Raw genomic sequence first — 16,070 nt, forward strand, 5'->3', positions numbered from 1 at the left:
TCAATGTTTAAATTTTACCCCAGCCTTTTGTGTTAACTTCATGGCTCATTCCATAGCATTTATAATAGGATGCCTAGACCTGTTTTTATTTTTATTTTTTTTCGCCCTGTCGCTTCATATTTTTTCTGAAAAAATCCGAGAACCAACAAATTAAATTGGTGTGGCCTAAGTCCTAGAATTATTGAATTTGCCAGAAAATCTGTTTTCCCCTAGTACCAATATATAAATTACACATGCTTATCTGATCAAGTCATTGTTTTTACTGCATGTTGCCTGTTTGACCCCTTCAGTTACATGTGCTGACATAATTACACAAGAGGAAGCATATAACATAATTTCATATATACAGTTTCACTAAAACGAAGAAGTAGAATATGCAATCACATATTGACCATAATTTCATCCCTTAGAGACACAAATGATCTCACATTTTGTCTTTTTATGGCCTTTCTTTCACAAAGAAATGGCATTAGAGCAGACTAATCAGATAAAGTGATTGTTATCAACCCTAAACTGTAGAACTATCAGCATATACATTAAGAGGATTGTTGTTGAGCAGTATAGTGTATATGTATATGTACTATATATGATAATGTGTTCACCAAGGGTTCAGTAGTTAATCTGATATTAGAATGCCAAATTTCTAGTTTGTATGTATCCAACAGGTGTGAAAACTATTAGGCAAAGATATAGACCAAATATGAGTTTATTTACTTACCATGTGACTTCATGGTTACCACAATTCCAGTATAGACTATTGAATTAGATAAAGATAGGGAATAGTTATAAGATAGTTGACAGTCTGAAGTAATATTATGGCTCCCCCCCCACTCATTCTTCGAATGGAATAGCCCTAACAGAATGATTCATCCCACTTCAAGTCCAGGCACTTTACCAAGTGGAGTATGTTACCTCATAAAACCATATGAGTAATAATCCATTCTATGTTATGAAATTCAATAGGGTATTTTCCCATGATCATACAGTTCCAATAAAGGATAATCCTGTCAATACCGGTTGTCCAAAATTTTCGATTATTAACAGATACATGTAATAGCCATTTCCAACGATGAATAACAGGTTACATCTTTCACTCACTGTGTACCCCATCTGAGTTGTAAGCTAATTCCAGTAGCCTGACCATTTAGGATGTAGGAGTGAGGGGGTGGGCAGTTCTACTTGACTGAGCATCCCTGATACTAACACATCCTGTGTGCCAACACCTTCATTCAGGCTGGGCAGACAAGCTGAGAAAATTGTGCAATTTGTCCCATTACTCACCATATGACCCTGACCCTGTGACTATAAAATATGGGTGATTGTGACTAGGACAGAGTGTGGGATAGTACCTAGCTAGCTATTCTCTAGCTTAGAATAACAATCTAGTACAAATGTATATTGTACTTATACACAGATTGGGTATAAGCAGATTAAGAAGCACCTTTAAATTGACCTTGGGTATATACATCATATGCAAATTGACCTTGAAGCTGATGTTTGTATGGCAATGTTTACGTATGTACTACTCGCAAATTGACATAAGGCCACACCAATTTAATTTGTTGGTTCTCGGATTTTTTCAGAAAAAATATGAAGCGACAGGGCGAAAAAAAATAAAAATAAAAACAGATCTAGGCATCCTATTATAAGTTTAAATGCTACAAAATGAGCCATGAAGTCAACACAAAAGGCTGGGTTAAAATTTAAACATTGAATTTTGAACTTTTAATCAAACCACTGCAATGATAGATGGGAAAACTAACAACTAGGAAGAAAAGGACTTTCCTCAACTGTTGGGGGGCAAAACATGAGCATTTTTCAGTTGATTCAGGACCAGAATCTAATTTTTTTTTTTTTTGCAAATCAGAAAAAATGAAGAGGCGAATCCGAGAACCAACAAATTAAATTGGTGTGGCCTAAAGCCCAGAATTTCTACTCTTAATCTTAGTCTAAATCTTTCTCATTTTCTTTTGTGCTCCACAATTAAAACGTCAGTTGAGTTTGTTTCAATGAAACAAAGGATAGGAAGGATAAAAACTGTTACATGCACTTGTTATGCATCAAGCTAAACATACAACATAAGCTTAATCAGATAAACAATGACTGATTGAACGTTGGAATCTGTGATGATTGTTTTGCCCTTAGATCATGCACCTTGCATATCAAAAGCATACTGAGTTACCGGGTAACACACGGAAACGAAATGCACAACTACTTTGTACCAGCATCCAGTGGTCACTTAGAATAGCAAACATGATTTATGTTTGATTATTTATATGAGCTAGCTATGTTTTGACAAATTTTGTTGTATTTTTTTGTAATGTTTGCCTGTATGTACAATTAACCATTAATATATGTGAAGAAAAGCTAATCAAGAAAGAGAATACAAAATGTACCACTATCATAAAAATCATCACCTGACATCTATCATTATGAAAGCATTTACTTCCTTTCTACTAGTCTCTAGAAATTTGTCTGTTTTGTTAGTAAAGTACTTATCGTGAGGTATTCCTAGTATGGGCAGTACAGCATACGTACCATCGATGCTAAATATTTGTGGTTTTGTAACTTCTTGCATCTGGATGTTTTATTTCCCTGAGTATCTGTCTGTAACCAAATATGGAAATCCCACTTAAGATTTAATACCTTACTGGACCAAATTGTTTCATTTTTAAAATACAATGCACAATCAGATGTCACCTTTGCTAAAGTGGCACGGTGTGTCAAAAAAAGTCTCAAACTAGTACTTGGGACATTTAATACATGGCAACAAAAACTTTCCAATATTTTTGTAAAGGGTGTCGCAATAAGGAATGTATGCAGCTGACTGGGCACAGACCTCTATATAAACAGACAAATCCCTTATAATTACTTGGGACGCCTGAAAGAGGAATGTTAGAAATGTTAACAAGGATGAAAGCAGCAGTGTCTGTGAACTGTCTTCTGTCTATTGTGATGTTGTCCAAATTGTACAAGCACAAAGTGGAACAAAGTTTCAGTTTATTTCAGCCTTGTGGCATTATATAGAAATGAGGCTGATGTATTTTAGCATGAAAGTTCATTCTGAGTAGGTAAATTGCACAATGAAAATTAAACTGTTCTCCAACTCAAAAGGAAATTGAGTCACCAGAATTTTTTCTATAGCGCTTGGGTCAGATATAGCTGATGAAGATCAGAGATTCGGTCGAAAATTCCGGTGAGTCAATTTCCTTTTTGAGTTGGAGAACACTATAATTATCAATATATATGTATTGTACCTATCATCAACATTCGAAAATTTATTCACAGTACGAGGATAATCTATATGAATGTCTTCTGCGTAGCGGAAGCTCCTGGAAGGAAGCTTGTTCCACCCGAGCCTCCATCAGGACCTGAGGAAGGATGGACCATTTATAGGACTGACTTAACTGCTCCCTAACAACAAAATCCCTGCTCTCGCAGGAGCTTTTCTTCCAAGTGGAGCATTCCATCATTATATGTAACAGGAGGGGGAAACTGTAGAAGCATTATATTCAATGGGGGCATGATATGACTTAAATCTTTTTAACCAACAAACCCATAAATGATTTCTTTCTGTTTCTGTTCTACAAATGTGTTTGATCTATGTTCACTGTTGATGTATATAGAACAGACAACATGAAAGAAGGATGGGTCACAAACCACCAGTCACAAATGAGATTATGACAAAGAATCAAAATCCACAAACTAAATCCACAATCCCAAAGACTACCACATAGCAAGGGATCTATCATATCTTTGGCAGCTGCTATGACTTAGAAGGATTTCGTGGCTAACGTTTTTTTTGGCCTATTAAGTCCTGCCTGATTGAATTATTCGCATGTGAAATAGATTTATATCAGTACCATTTTCATTATCATAATATGTAATTATTTGAATTATTCATCACTCAATTGTTGAGCATATGCAAAAGAACATTCATGTATACCTCATTAACAGGTCACTACTATCCCCGGCACCATGTGCTTTGAAATATTAATCATGAACTCATAAGCCAGGAAATACTGTCACAGATGCTGATATGACTGCTATCCTAAAGAGATTCACATTACGTTTTTCTTGGTCACATATTCTCTCTAGTGTGACATTTCCTTCACAACATTCTCCAGAGTACAAAACGTACCTCCAAAAACTACCTTACTATACCAGTGGAAGTACTGTATAATGAATATATAACACCAAATCAGCAGCTGATGCAGACATGATGAGAGGTAATGGTGGTCCCCAGCCAGACATTAGGTATGGGACAAGATGGGTCACATCAATCAGTCTACAGTCTCACAGATAACAGGACAGGGAAGGATTTACATGTCCCATTCTGTATGTGCCTTTGTCCCATTGTGGGTACTAGTACATTGTATCTATACTTCTTTCCACTAGGGTTTCCTAACAGTTTGTAGGTGGATAGGTCTTGATGACACCTCGAAATGATTAGATTTTGGGCGACCTGGCAGCTTGTACTGAGTATTCATATTCAACTTTCAGTTTCAGACTGATATTTTCATACTGCCAGAATGTATTATAAATAACTACCAGTATCTTACTGTGATGATGTTGGGTGGAAAGATAAGTTTTGGTAAAAGAAACTTTCCCTACAGAACTTTCTCTACATCTACAGGCATTTCGTTACACTGTACACATGTACACCAGGGCTGTTTGCAGTCTGTAATAGCTAAGAGGGAAGAGCTCAGGTGGTTTGGAAGATTCAGTGGGATTCAAATTTCAAGGGAAGCACTTAGCAGAAGGGCAGGTGGTTTTCCTTAGAGTGGCCATAGTTAATGAGACGGGAAAGCCACCACTGTATCAGACAGACAGGGCTCAAAATACTGGTGTACATGCACCTTAAATTGATGCAGGTAAAATTGGGGTTGTGCAGGTGTTTCTGATGTCTACCCACACCAAGGAGGTTTAAAAGAGACCTCCTTGCCCACACCTAATCTGCACTGGTCCATGTACCATGCTTATACACAAATGTAGGTGAATGTGGATTTTTATTTGCTGCATTCCCTGCTGTTACCACATATGAAGTATAAAAGAAACAATGGTAATGGTTTCTAAACATTTTTTGATAGAAGCCATACTTCTGAAAGTCTGAATGGTGTAGGTAAAACTTATCTGGTGTAGGTAATTTTCAATGTTACCTGCACCAGTGCAGGTATGCAGAAAAAGGATTTCGAGCCCTGGACTGAAGAACAGAGCCATGTGGGTCATGAAAATGCAGTCATTCTTATGACCAGTAATTTGGCAATTTTCCAGAAGTGATAAGTTAAAGCTCTACAGGCAGTATGGTCTGTGTCAGTCCATGTTGTGATACAGAGCAGAGCACAAAATTCAACATGAAATACAAGGTGTGTGACAGCCGTTGTTCAATGTTCTACACAATTGTTAGCTAATCTTTTCCAACGTTTTGCATGAATATTCTTCATGAAACTATAGCCTGCAATTATGTAATCAGGCCTACATGAATGTGACATGACTCGTCAAATAGGTACGAAAGTGAAAATAATGAACCAGCCCTGTCCTGTAAAAATGTAACACCAGCTGCACAAACCTTTATATTAAGGCCAGACGTGTACAAGTTACGATTTACCTGCTTCTTGAACCCAACCTGACATACAACTTTAATTCTACTGTCGTAAAAATTCTTTTAACAGCTGGATTTCGTCAACTATCCTCCTCACTCACAGGCAGACCAAAATATAGGTCTTAAGTTTTTGTAACATCGAGCTTTAACCTTCTTCCTGCTACCTATCCCCTTTAAAGAAATATGGTGCCAAAAACCTGAGCAGGCTGAAGGTTAATATGTACACAAGATGACCCTGTATCATCAGATTCTTTATATTAGTTTCATGATTAATATTTGTTAAGTCTGAAGGAGGGATTTGCATAATCCTTGCAGGCTTGCCCCCTCCTCCTGAACATTGTTTTTCTTCTTTTATACAATTCTTAACTTGTATATAATTTGCATGAAAAAGTAAAATAAAGCAAAACAAACACCTACCATTCTCATCGTTGGTGCAGTTAAAACCGCAGACTTGGCAGATACAGCCGACCCAGTGGTTCATTTCTGCTTCCGAGTCCGTCACCAGGAAGTACGTCCGCTTCGGCGTCACAATGTCGAAAATGTACGCGTTCACGAACTCCTTCTTCTCGAACGTCAGTCCCGCGTCGACCTGTTCGCACTGGTCCAGGTTAATGGCAGCGATGGGCTTCTTGGCATTGTCCCGTTTGTAATATTCCAGCAGGTTTGGGTCCCCTGTCAGTCGTCCCTCCCGCAGCACGAACCAACGCTTCTTCCACGACTGTTGTTATGGAAGGCAAACAAAGACAACATGACACGATTTATAGCACACGTGCAGGACCAGCTCTCTGTCAATCCCAGGACCATACCTCTCACAGCAGTCATACCTCCACAATGTGGGTTAGATTCCCTTATGTGCAATATACCAGCAGCAGTATTTACAGAGCCTACAACAGACTTTCATACATAACTACTGCTTTCATCAATCACTACATGGTTGTTCCTTGATTACCTGCATGTGGTTATGAATACATTTCAAATTGAAACTACAGGGTAGAAGCAGTTACAAGGAAATGGATGCAAAGAAGTAGATTTATGTACAAAGCGTTGTTTGCATGAATGGAGCAGACTTTCAAATATGAAATATAAAAGGGCAATTTGCCCTTTCATATGTGAAAGTGGGCATCATTATGTAGAAAACAATCCAGGACATAAAAGAACAAGGAGGTTGAAGAGAGACCTTCTTGGAAGGAACAAACACAACAGGAAAAGCTCACTGTTCAGAAAAGAACAAGCATATGTGAACAGTGAACTTTAGAAGTTCCTAGAATTACAATAAGCTGCTTCCTTGAAATGCACAGTGCCAAGTTCTACTTACAAATGCAGAATGATCAACTGCAAGTCACGAGAACAAAAGCATGCAACCCTCCCTCAGCGATGACCAATAAGGAAATAAAAGTTCGTCCAGAAAACATGACGTGTTCCTGCACCACCAAAAGTGCTGAGGATGAAGAATCTTGTGGCAGTCATGAGGTCTGAGCTTCCAAGTAATGAGACAGTTACCCAGAATTACGGTAGTGAAGTCCAAGGTTCAAAGATAAGTATTGTCTGTCAACAACCCTCCTTGAAATCTGAGCGTGTCAGTCAAGACCTAAGTGAAGACTGTACCATGACCTGTACCATCAAAAGGGGTCTGCATGGGGGCTAAGTGCATTATGGATTACGCTAAATTCCTGGCACTCATCACATATTCCAGTGAATTCAGAGGCATCCACCCTAACCTATTACAAAAACTTAAAACAATAAAGCTTTCCCTAGAATTAGAGCGATCTGATTACAAACTTCCCAGACTCATCTAATTATGCTTTACAATGTACATAAACAGGTATGCTTGTCTCCATAAAAAGTAAGCCTCGGGTTCGAAAATGCAGCTCCGAAAATGACAAAAAAACTATCCGTATGCCAATTTCTATTCTGACATAATTTACCACCTACAAAATGGTTAACACTGTCACTAGACCTGCAACTTATGTCCAAATGTGAACATATCATAAGAAGAAGAAGATGTGCTATTGGCTCATAAGTCTGGGTTACCTTAGCATACACAAAGGTACACTAGTAACACAACGGTGTTTATAACATACACAAAGGCATTGAACAACCTTGCACTCATAAAAAAAACATTGGTTTTGCTGAACAGAATTTTTTAAAATAAATCATAAACCATATGAGAAGTGAACTAGAAAAACAGAAGTTTGCCAAACTTTAACATTTTATTTGATTGTTGCCTTTAGTTTTATTAGTGAAATCTGAAATCCAGATGCTCCCCTGTCGAAGGTACAAATCAAAACACTTTTCACAAGATACAAATGTATGCAAGCTGTTCAAGTCATGTATCAGACAACTGGAGGAAAAACAATGGGACAAAAGAGAAAGGAACATGATGGAATTTGTTCCACATAATCGACAGAAATGCAAACAAAAGAATTCAGGGCATTCCATGCAAAGGAATGCTCGCGCGCACCATGTGTATAAAATGGAAACCATATGGAGGTAGATCTATCACAACTGTCCCAACAATAACAGCATTGTCCTAAATTCAAACGAAGAAGCTTTGAACTGAACATCAAACGCCGAAAGCTGAAAGTCGCTTCCATTCAATACACAAGATTACGTAAGTGTAGCGTTACACGTACAAAGCCAAAGCCACATTATGTATGGCAAAAAATAATAATAATAACGTGCTGGTATGACGCTCCAAAACATCAAAGGACTTCAAATGAACAGAAAATCTAGAAACGATTAGGATCTGAAAATGAGCCAAGCTTTCAACGGGCGAGTTATCGAACAGCGCTGAAAATAAACTTCCTGCTTTTTGGTCAATGTTATCGCGAAATAAACAAATAGAACCTACCCGATAAAACTGGCATGTGTCACCAGTAACAACAACAATAACAACACTGTGCGACGATATATGTACACTCTAAAGAACAAAGGGAGAGTTAAAAATACTTGAAAGTCTTCTTCATCGTCCTGAAATGGAGTGTCTTCAGACAAAATGATGGGTTTTAGAGTTGTAAATTGACCAGCGAATGGGGAGGGGCGGGATCGTCACAGTCATTCATGCATATTTCAAAAGAACGAAAAAAGTGTCGACAAAAAAGAGGAAGCTACAGACAAGTTGAGGCGAGAAAGCGATTACCTTGGTGAGAAGAGAGAGTTTATAAAGCCGTAAGAAGCTGTAGAAAGTCCGTCAGAGGTGTTGGCTTGGGATTAAAGACAGGAGAAGGGGGAAGGAACTGGGAAGAACCCAGAACCCCTGCATGCATAAACATTGCCAAGAAGGACGGAGGACATTCGCGAACGGGGCAGGAAGAAAAGTCCCCGCCAACAACTCACCGCACGGCCGATCTTGTGCTCAGGCGGTGATTTTCGCAGCCACCCTCGGCAGATGATCTGTCCCTCGCTCATGTTGGCCCTTATCTGGGAGGAAACATGAAGAAAAGCAGCAAAACTCTCTCCGTTTCGCGGAGGCCAGTCCGGAGGGAAAGGCGGAAGTATGTCCCGTCCGGGTTCGCAGATAAACTCCTGGAGTAACCTCAGCATCACATTGAGGGACAGAGACGATTCGAATCATCCGATCGACAAAGACCTGAGTTTTATATTTCATTCACGATGGCTGGTCAGCTCAGGAAAACTATTGATAGTATAAAATTGATAACCAGCTATTTACAGAATGCAGTGGAAGATAAGGCAGCGATGAAAATGTAATATATAGTGAAAAAATGTATAGATATGGGTTATGCAAAATAATGATATTATTCATTAATTTTTTCTTTTCCATATTCTATTCTCATCCTATTCACTTTTTTCCTCTGGAATACAGATTTACACAAACGTTACTGAGTTAGATATGCTTTTTATCACATCCCCTATCTATACCACAATGGAGCACATTGTTTTTTTTTTCGTAAGAATCAATTAACTAATGCAAAAAAATTGCACTATATGAACAGTCGCCTGTCCCGTGTGTACAGAAAAAAAGTGACTAAAAACTGAAAACAAATCTTTAAAGTGACATTAACAGCTGTTCGAGGGTCATGTGGGTAGTTAAGGAAGCCAGTGTACCATGATTCCGTTTTGGCTTTAATAGTAGTACACTAGCGTTACTACTCCAACGTGTCGCCTGTGAATTTATGGCCGACATTTGTCCATTTTGTTGTCAGCTGATCTTGACTTCCATGTCCAGCTTTACAGTTTCGTCACGGATCGAACTTTTTTGTACAACGTGAATCGGGAACCAGAGCAATCGAATCTGCGGAAGGAAATGCAGTGCTATTATCTGAGAAATTTTGGCGCGTAACCAACACGTTCGACAAGATTAACTGGCTGAGATTCGCAAACAAGCGTCATCGCCGCCAGACAATATCCCAGAAATCAGGAAGTCACGACATGCATAGGAATAGTCTTCCTTACTGTGTGATTGATGGAAAATTGTTGCTAATTCACGAGCGACGTTCGATTTAATTACCATTTGCATGCTTTCGGTAACATTTCTTAGCCTGGACCTTCGGCGAACATGTTAACATAACTCTAAACGTGATGTTATGTGGCGGGTAAAGTGGGAAAATTAATATTTATAGTCTATAACATTAAGACAAGAGTCCTTTCGGTAAAATGAAAATATAGGTAGATTATCAAGCCTATCCATTTTGATTAAATGTCAAATTGTAAAAATGCAAAATAACAATGACAAATAAAAGTTACTGTCTCAACGAAAGAAAAAATAAGATAATAATCATACTACACTGAAATAGTTGAGTCAGTTTCTTAAAAGCAGTCTCCATGAAGTTTCATGATTAATTCTAGGAAGTCACTTGGCCTGAGCTGAAAAAACAAATTTCCTTAGAAAATCGACCAACAGCTGAATATTTTCCATTGAGTTCCGTTGACAGGGAATGTAACTGAAACTCTGTTTTTCTCGTTCACGCGTTACGAGAGCTAATACTTTGATTAAGCTGACTACACGCTAGCCACATAACGCGGTTAATAGGATTGTGCAACTATGAAATAAAGGCATTTGATAGGTTGGACAGCGACAGTATATGTAAAGCGTCACCTGTCGGTTCAGAATGGGCATGCATCAGAGGAAAAGTCTACATCAAGACCCGTCGACGTGTCGAATGTAAGAGCTATAAACGCTTAAGTCGCAATAGTAACTACACTATGAACAATACTGTGTATGATCAAGGACATTATACAGATGTCCTTGGTATGATATACAAGCAGACGCACCGTGGTCATATAACGATTGTGAGGTAGCTATTGCACATCTACCATGTTACTGAACTGACCATCCTTCCTACTCTGAAGCAGATAATCATTGGCGTGCTTTTAGGCATTTTTATCGAGCTTTATTGTACCAAGGATAACGTCCTTGATTGTACTGATATCTTTTTTTTTACAACAACCAAACCCCTGTCGACACTCACCCCGGGGCGGGGGCAAACCCATTAAAATCTATTCAAGACAGGCGCCAGTGCTCCTCCCCGGGAACCATCAAATACTCATTAAGGGTTAATTCTTTTACTGTGCTGGATTATCACACATCCGGCAAGTGTGGGTGGCGTATTGAATACTATCTAGCCTGTAAAGGCTGTAAAGATCTGTTTGGAGATTTTGCATCCTTGCTACAAATTATGGGATTGTATGATCAGCCAGTTCTCGCGTGTTCTCTACAGATAAAGGAATAATTATAAGGTTGATGTTGTCATTGGTTAACGTCTTATATTTCGTTAGACATTGTTTATTGTATGCTCCATCTCTCGGTGCAGTTCTAACGCGGTGTAAATAAACTTTGTGCTAACTCATGGACAAATCACTGTTCACGAGAGCCCTCTTGCGGTTGTAAAATGAAGCACAGCCATACAACCATGACTCAGCTAAAACTCGCAATGCGGAAGTGGGTCCTCAGAGCAGCAATCAGCTGGGACACTGGATGTGTCGGGACTGCTGACTCATTCTTACATGTACACTCTATGTAAGTATGGCACAGTCATAGAGCTGACCAAGGGGGTTTATAAAGGCCTGCTTGATCTGACAGACATGCTAGAAAAAGGGGGCGGGGTCTAACTTCGCAAGTCAACCTTGCTGACTCACCGATTGTTGCTGGATCAGGATGAACAAACATTCTGGCTAAAAGTAACGCTTTGTGACAGCATATAAATATAAGAGAGGTGAGAGTTTAGCTTATACCAGATCTTGAGAAGGATTCATGCAGGTAAGTCGTAAGTTATGTTCACTGTGGCCTATACTCTGCTCTTTTGCAAAATAGTAAATGCTGTTACTTTTTGCAACTTACCTGACAAGTTATATTCAAGTCATTAATTGGCTGAATGTTTGGCTCTTCTTCCAAATTTCCATTGATCATGAGCAAGGGCAGAAGGAACTTCAAGTTAAAAAGCAAGTTAACATATATACAGTTTGGCAAATATAAGATATTTTCAGCAGTTGCACTGTGTATTATAACCTTCAACTTGCAGCAAAACCCCTTAACAAGTACACAAGTAACATCATGGTCTTCAAACAGGCAACTGCATGAAGACTGAGCATATCCTCTTATTCTGCACCCTGAGTTTCCTGCTCCAGACAGCAGTCAGTTGTCAGGACGACCAGCACCAGGACAGCGGGGCCTTCCAGCCTGTCAAGCCTATCGGAACAGACTCGTTTGCTGTGAATAACAGCTCCAAGGATTCGAGAACTGCTGGTGTAACAGCGATGTCACGTACGATTGTCAGGGGTTTCGAGAGCGTGGAACAGGATGAGGGGGTGGGGGCCAGGGTCAGGCGCAGTGTAGGCAGGCCTGAAGTAAGTCAACTTTAACATTATCTATGACCCTCCAATTTTTTTTTTTTGAAAAAAATTCAATACATAACAGGCAATATAGGTGCTACAATGCAGTTGAGTATGTCCAACACTGATGAAATGGTCATTGAATTACTTGAATTTTATCATGAATATGTTTCCTCATTTAGCAGCAGTATGCTTACAGTTTAAGGGAACTAATTTGCAGTTATCCCCTAAGAATTTTTGTTCTCCCTTTGTTCTGTATGTAATTACAGGTGTGAGATGATATCGTTAGTACATGTAACATAATTATATCACATGGTGAACAATCTGTCTCTTGCAGCTGAAGAGCCTGGACCCCTTCCTGATGCTGGATGAGTTCAAAGTCAGCAAACCTGCGGGATTTCCTGACCATCCACATCGGGGCTTTGAAACCGTAGGTCACTTTCATTGCCGATCTATACAAAACACCCTTGTTCTTTTGTCATCCTCAACTAGTGTAAAGTGGCTTAATTTTCACCATGGCTTCCGTATCTAACCCAGGCACAGCTCAGGTGCCACTTGTGTTGGGTTCTTTATACATGCAGAAATTTGATGCCATAAGCTCCCTCATATGCAGGGCCACTGGCTTTAATCCCCCGATCCAAAGGGTATTGATGTGGCCCTTCAAGTTTCGAGTGGCATCAGTGGGATCCACCCCATAGAAGAGAATAAAGTGTTGACCGGTAAACTGTATCTCAGGCTTCCAAACTTGAATGAGAAGTCGATCATGTCCACTGAGCAGAGTTGTTGTCTGACTCCAGGCCACCTACATGTTGAGTGGGACGACCAGACACGAGGACTTCATGGGACATCAGGGCAGGATCGGGCCGGGTGACCTGCAGGTAGGAGGGAGTAATAGGTCATCTTTCTTATAACAGTACATTATGGGCTTATAATAGTACATTATGGGCTGTTACCTGGCCACCTTACTAGACTACTTTAAAAGTGTCCATACCTGTACATGTAGGCTTTAGAAGTGGATAGATTTAACTGAAATGGACTAAACAAAGACAAGATTTAAGTAAACCTCACAAATTAAGATGAATATAAAATGATTTGTCCCCATCAGTGGATGACAGCAGGAAGAGGGATCGTCCATTGTGAGATGCCGGGGGATGACACGGAGAGCCACGGTCTGCAGCTCTGGATAAACCTGAAGAAAGCTGACAAGATGATCGAGCCGGCGTACCAGGAACTTCTGAGCAAGGACGTCCCCAAACCCAGCAAGGACGGCGTCACTGTGGCCGTGATAGCAGGGGAGTCCCTGGGCGTGAAGGTAAGGAGGTGTCCATATGTCAACATATTACTTAAGGAGAAAATGTCAGTGTAACAATTAATTACTTGTAACAACAGTCAAGAAGAATCATTAATAAGCAACTTATTATGCTATTAGTATTAGAGTTTCTGGAAAAGATGATTTTGAAGTTGTGTTTTGTTGTTTACCCCAGTCCCAGGTGTACACAAGAACCCCTACCATGTACCTGGACTTTAAGTTGGAGCCAGGAGCAAAATACACACAAGCTGTGCCTGAAGGTAGGTGCAACCATTTGCATTTTATCCAACACACTTTTTCTCCACCATTACCCAAGGATGTTATAGTCACTCCAATCTCCTTGCATTACCTAACCAAACATGCACATGTACATTTTTCAATTTCTGATGTGTTTTATTGCCTAGGATGGAATGGCTTTGTGTATGTGCTGTCAGGATATGTTCATCTTGGTAAGTAAAGAGAAAATATGATATGTTAGTTCTTCTGACTATCATTCAAATTTTCCCTCACAGTCCTGATATGATAGAAGAATCTGTATGTAGAATTACTTTAGCCCATTTTGTGAAAAGTAATCTTACCAGTATGTTAAATTTGTACAACCATACTATGTGTCATTTAGCCTAATCTGTATGACACTTCTAAACTGAATGGTACAAAGTACTAGTACTACAAATCAATTCTATTTTGCATCCACAGAGCTAACTAATGTATAGTTTTTGAAAAAAAAAATTACCTGCAAAGTGTTCAGGAAGTTACTATCAGTTTCCATTGATGGCTACTTATATCATTCAAACCCTTCCCCATACACAGGTCCAGAGGACAAACAAACTTTGGGGAAACCACATCACACCATGGTCATGAGTGATGGAGAGGGACTCACCCTGGAGAACAAGGTATCATCTGGAATATTAGTATTAGGAACATTTGTTTTGTGTTACAGTTAAAACATGTCCAAGCATCTGCTTCTTCACCTTCAATCACCTGGCCATAACAACCACCATTTCCCTGCCCAAGAAGTCACCACTTTACCACAATCCCCCGGGTGGCTTTGATGTTTAGTATAGATGTTTTTAATGTACATGTACCAGTAAGTCACTCTCTCAAACGTCTTTTGTTCTTGTTTAGGGCCCAGAAAAGGTTCACTGTGTGCTGATTGCAGGAGAGCCCATCAATGAACCGGTATACCAGTATGGTAGGTCATATTATATTTCTCTCCATCTAATCCACTAAAGGACATTATATACATTGTAATGTCCTTGGTCCGCTAAAGGAGTACAGTGTGCTGCTTTGTAAACTGTACTCCCCTGGCATGTTATCTGTCTATTTCATTAATTTCTACTCTTTACAGCTACTGCTAAAGCCAGGTATTGGCTATGATGAAGCACACTGTCTGATTGGCAGTTCAGTATTTTTTTCTCAATGTATCTTGGATTCAACCCAGCTAACTTGTGAACATTCCTGTATACTGTTTGTCAGGTCCTTTTGTGATGAACTCCCAGGAGGAGATCCGTCAGGCCATTGATGACTACCGTCACGGCAGGAACGGCTTTGAGAACGCTCCTTCATGGAACTCTTTTGTTGCATATGAGGACTAAGTGGTTTCAACGAAAAGTGATTTTTTTTTAAAGACCCACTCTAATATGTATATATAGTCAAATGGTGTTTAATATAACTGATCAATCTGCTATTATTATACAGTCTTTTAACCTATTTTGGAACATTACTCAGAAGATTCAAACTCTACTGCTGAATAGATTACAGAGATAATAGAAACATTGTGTATTGTATATAAAATTGTACATGTTTATGTGATCCAATAGTCTATCTATATGTTGGTGAATGATATTTCACTTTTGGTTCTAAGGGTTGGTCTTTGTTGATTAGTTTCTTAATAGAATGATTAAAGAATTATGAATGTATTACTTTGATGTTTGTGGATCTGAATGAAGAAATCCTGTGTTAAACTGCAACAGGTGTAGGTGATGTTATTTATGCAGTGCCACCTAACGATAATGATAGAAACTGCACTACCATTTTTGCCCTATAATCAGTGCAGACGGTGTGAATTGAACGTGGGGAAGTGTGTCGTTTGGAATGCCGTTAGATTTTAGGTCAGCACGCCAAGGATCAATCAAGGGTAAGAACGGTCTGCTCGTGATTAAAAGTGTTACGGGGAGGCGAGCAATACAGCAGTTATGTCTGCGACTTACAACGAAAGAAGAAGAATGAGTACCAAAGTACGTGAATATCGTCCTCCTCACTTCGAATTCGTTATCACACGTCACGTACTAACTTCAGACACGTGCACGTGTCCATTACAATAACTTAAGAAGTAACGTAATAACGTACAGAAATAAAGTAAAAATAAGT

The 16,070-nt window shown here is 39.3% G+C and overlaps 2 protein-coding genes across 7 annotated transcripts in view; one reads left to right on the plus strand and one right to left on the minus strand.

The window, feature by feature from the left end:
* The window catches only part of LOC109467768 (GRB2-associated-binding protein 1-like), a 26,469-nt gene extending 17,324 nt beyond the window's left edge, over positions 1-9,145 (minus strand). The window contains exons 1-2 of the mRNA XM_019765820.1: positions 8,939-9,145; positions 6,020-6,320 (exon numbers count right to left, since the gene is read on the minus strand). Coding sequence (XP_019621379.1) covers positions 6,020-6,320; positions 8,939-9,145 — 508 coding nt within the window. The remainder of the gene's footprint in view (positions 1-6,019; positions 6,321-8,938) is intronic.
* Positions 9,146-11,482: 2,337 nt separating this feature from the next.
* LOC109468056 (pirin-like) lies at positions 11,483-15,619 on the plus strand. 6 transcript variants are annotated; one of them, XM_019766277.1, is made up of 10 exons: positions 11,483-11,579; positions 12,175-12,406; positions 12,729-12,821; positions 13,189-13,269; positions 13,497-13,703; positions 13,876-13,960; positions 14,105-14,149; positions 14,511-14,593; positions 14,826-14,892; positions 15,177-15,619. In XM_019766277.1, exons 1-10 carry the CDS (start codon positions 11,494-11,496, stop codon positions 15,293-15,295), a joined length of 1,098 nt encoding a protein of 365 aa, XP_019621836.1. In that variant the 5' UTR covers positions 11,483-11,493; the 3' UTR covers positions 15,296-15,619. The 6 variants fall into 6 exon arrangements, with proteins under 6 accessions (XP_019621836.1, XP_019621837.1, XP_019621838.1 ...); XM_019766278.1 differs by having other exon boundaries at positions 11,501-11,579; positions 12,129-12,406; XM_019766279.1 differs by lacking the exon at positions 11,483-11,579 and adding an exon at positions 11,586-11,819 and having other exon boundaries at positions 12,129-12,406.
* The last annotated feature ends 451 nt before the right edge of the window (positions 15,620-16,070 follow it).

This window comes from Branchiostoma belcheri, unplaced genomic scaffold, assembly GCF_001625305.1.
Source record: "Branchiostoma belcheri isolate BF01 breed outbred unplaced genomic scaffold, Haploidv18h27 scaffold19, whole genome shotgun sequence".
In the NCBI taxonomy this organism is placed as follows: Eukaryota; Metazoa; Chordata; class Leptocardii; order Amphioxiformes; family Branchiostomatidae; genus Branchiostoma; species Branchiostoma belcheri.

Bases quoted from the DNA above. Each gene is read 5' to 3' on its own strand.
- LOC109468056 (XM_019766277.1), top strand. From the start codon at position 11,494: ATGCGGAAGTGGGTCCTCAGAGCAGCAATCAGCTGGGACACTGGATGT. The intron at 13,270-13,496 runs GTAGGAGGGAGT...TGTCCCCATCAG, and splicing joins TCGGGCCGGGTGACCTGCAG to TGGATGACAGCAGGAAGAGG. The intron at 13,961-14,104 runs GTAGGTGCAACC...TTTATTGCCTAG, and splicing joins CACACAAGCTGTGCCTGAAG to GATGGAATGGCTTTGTGTAT.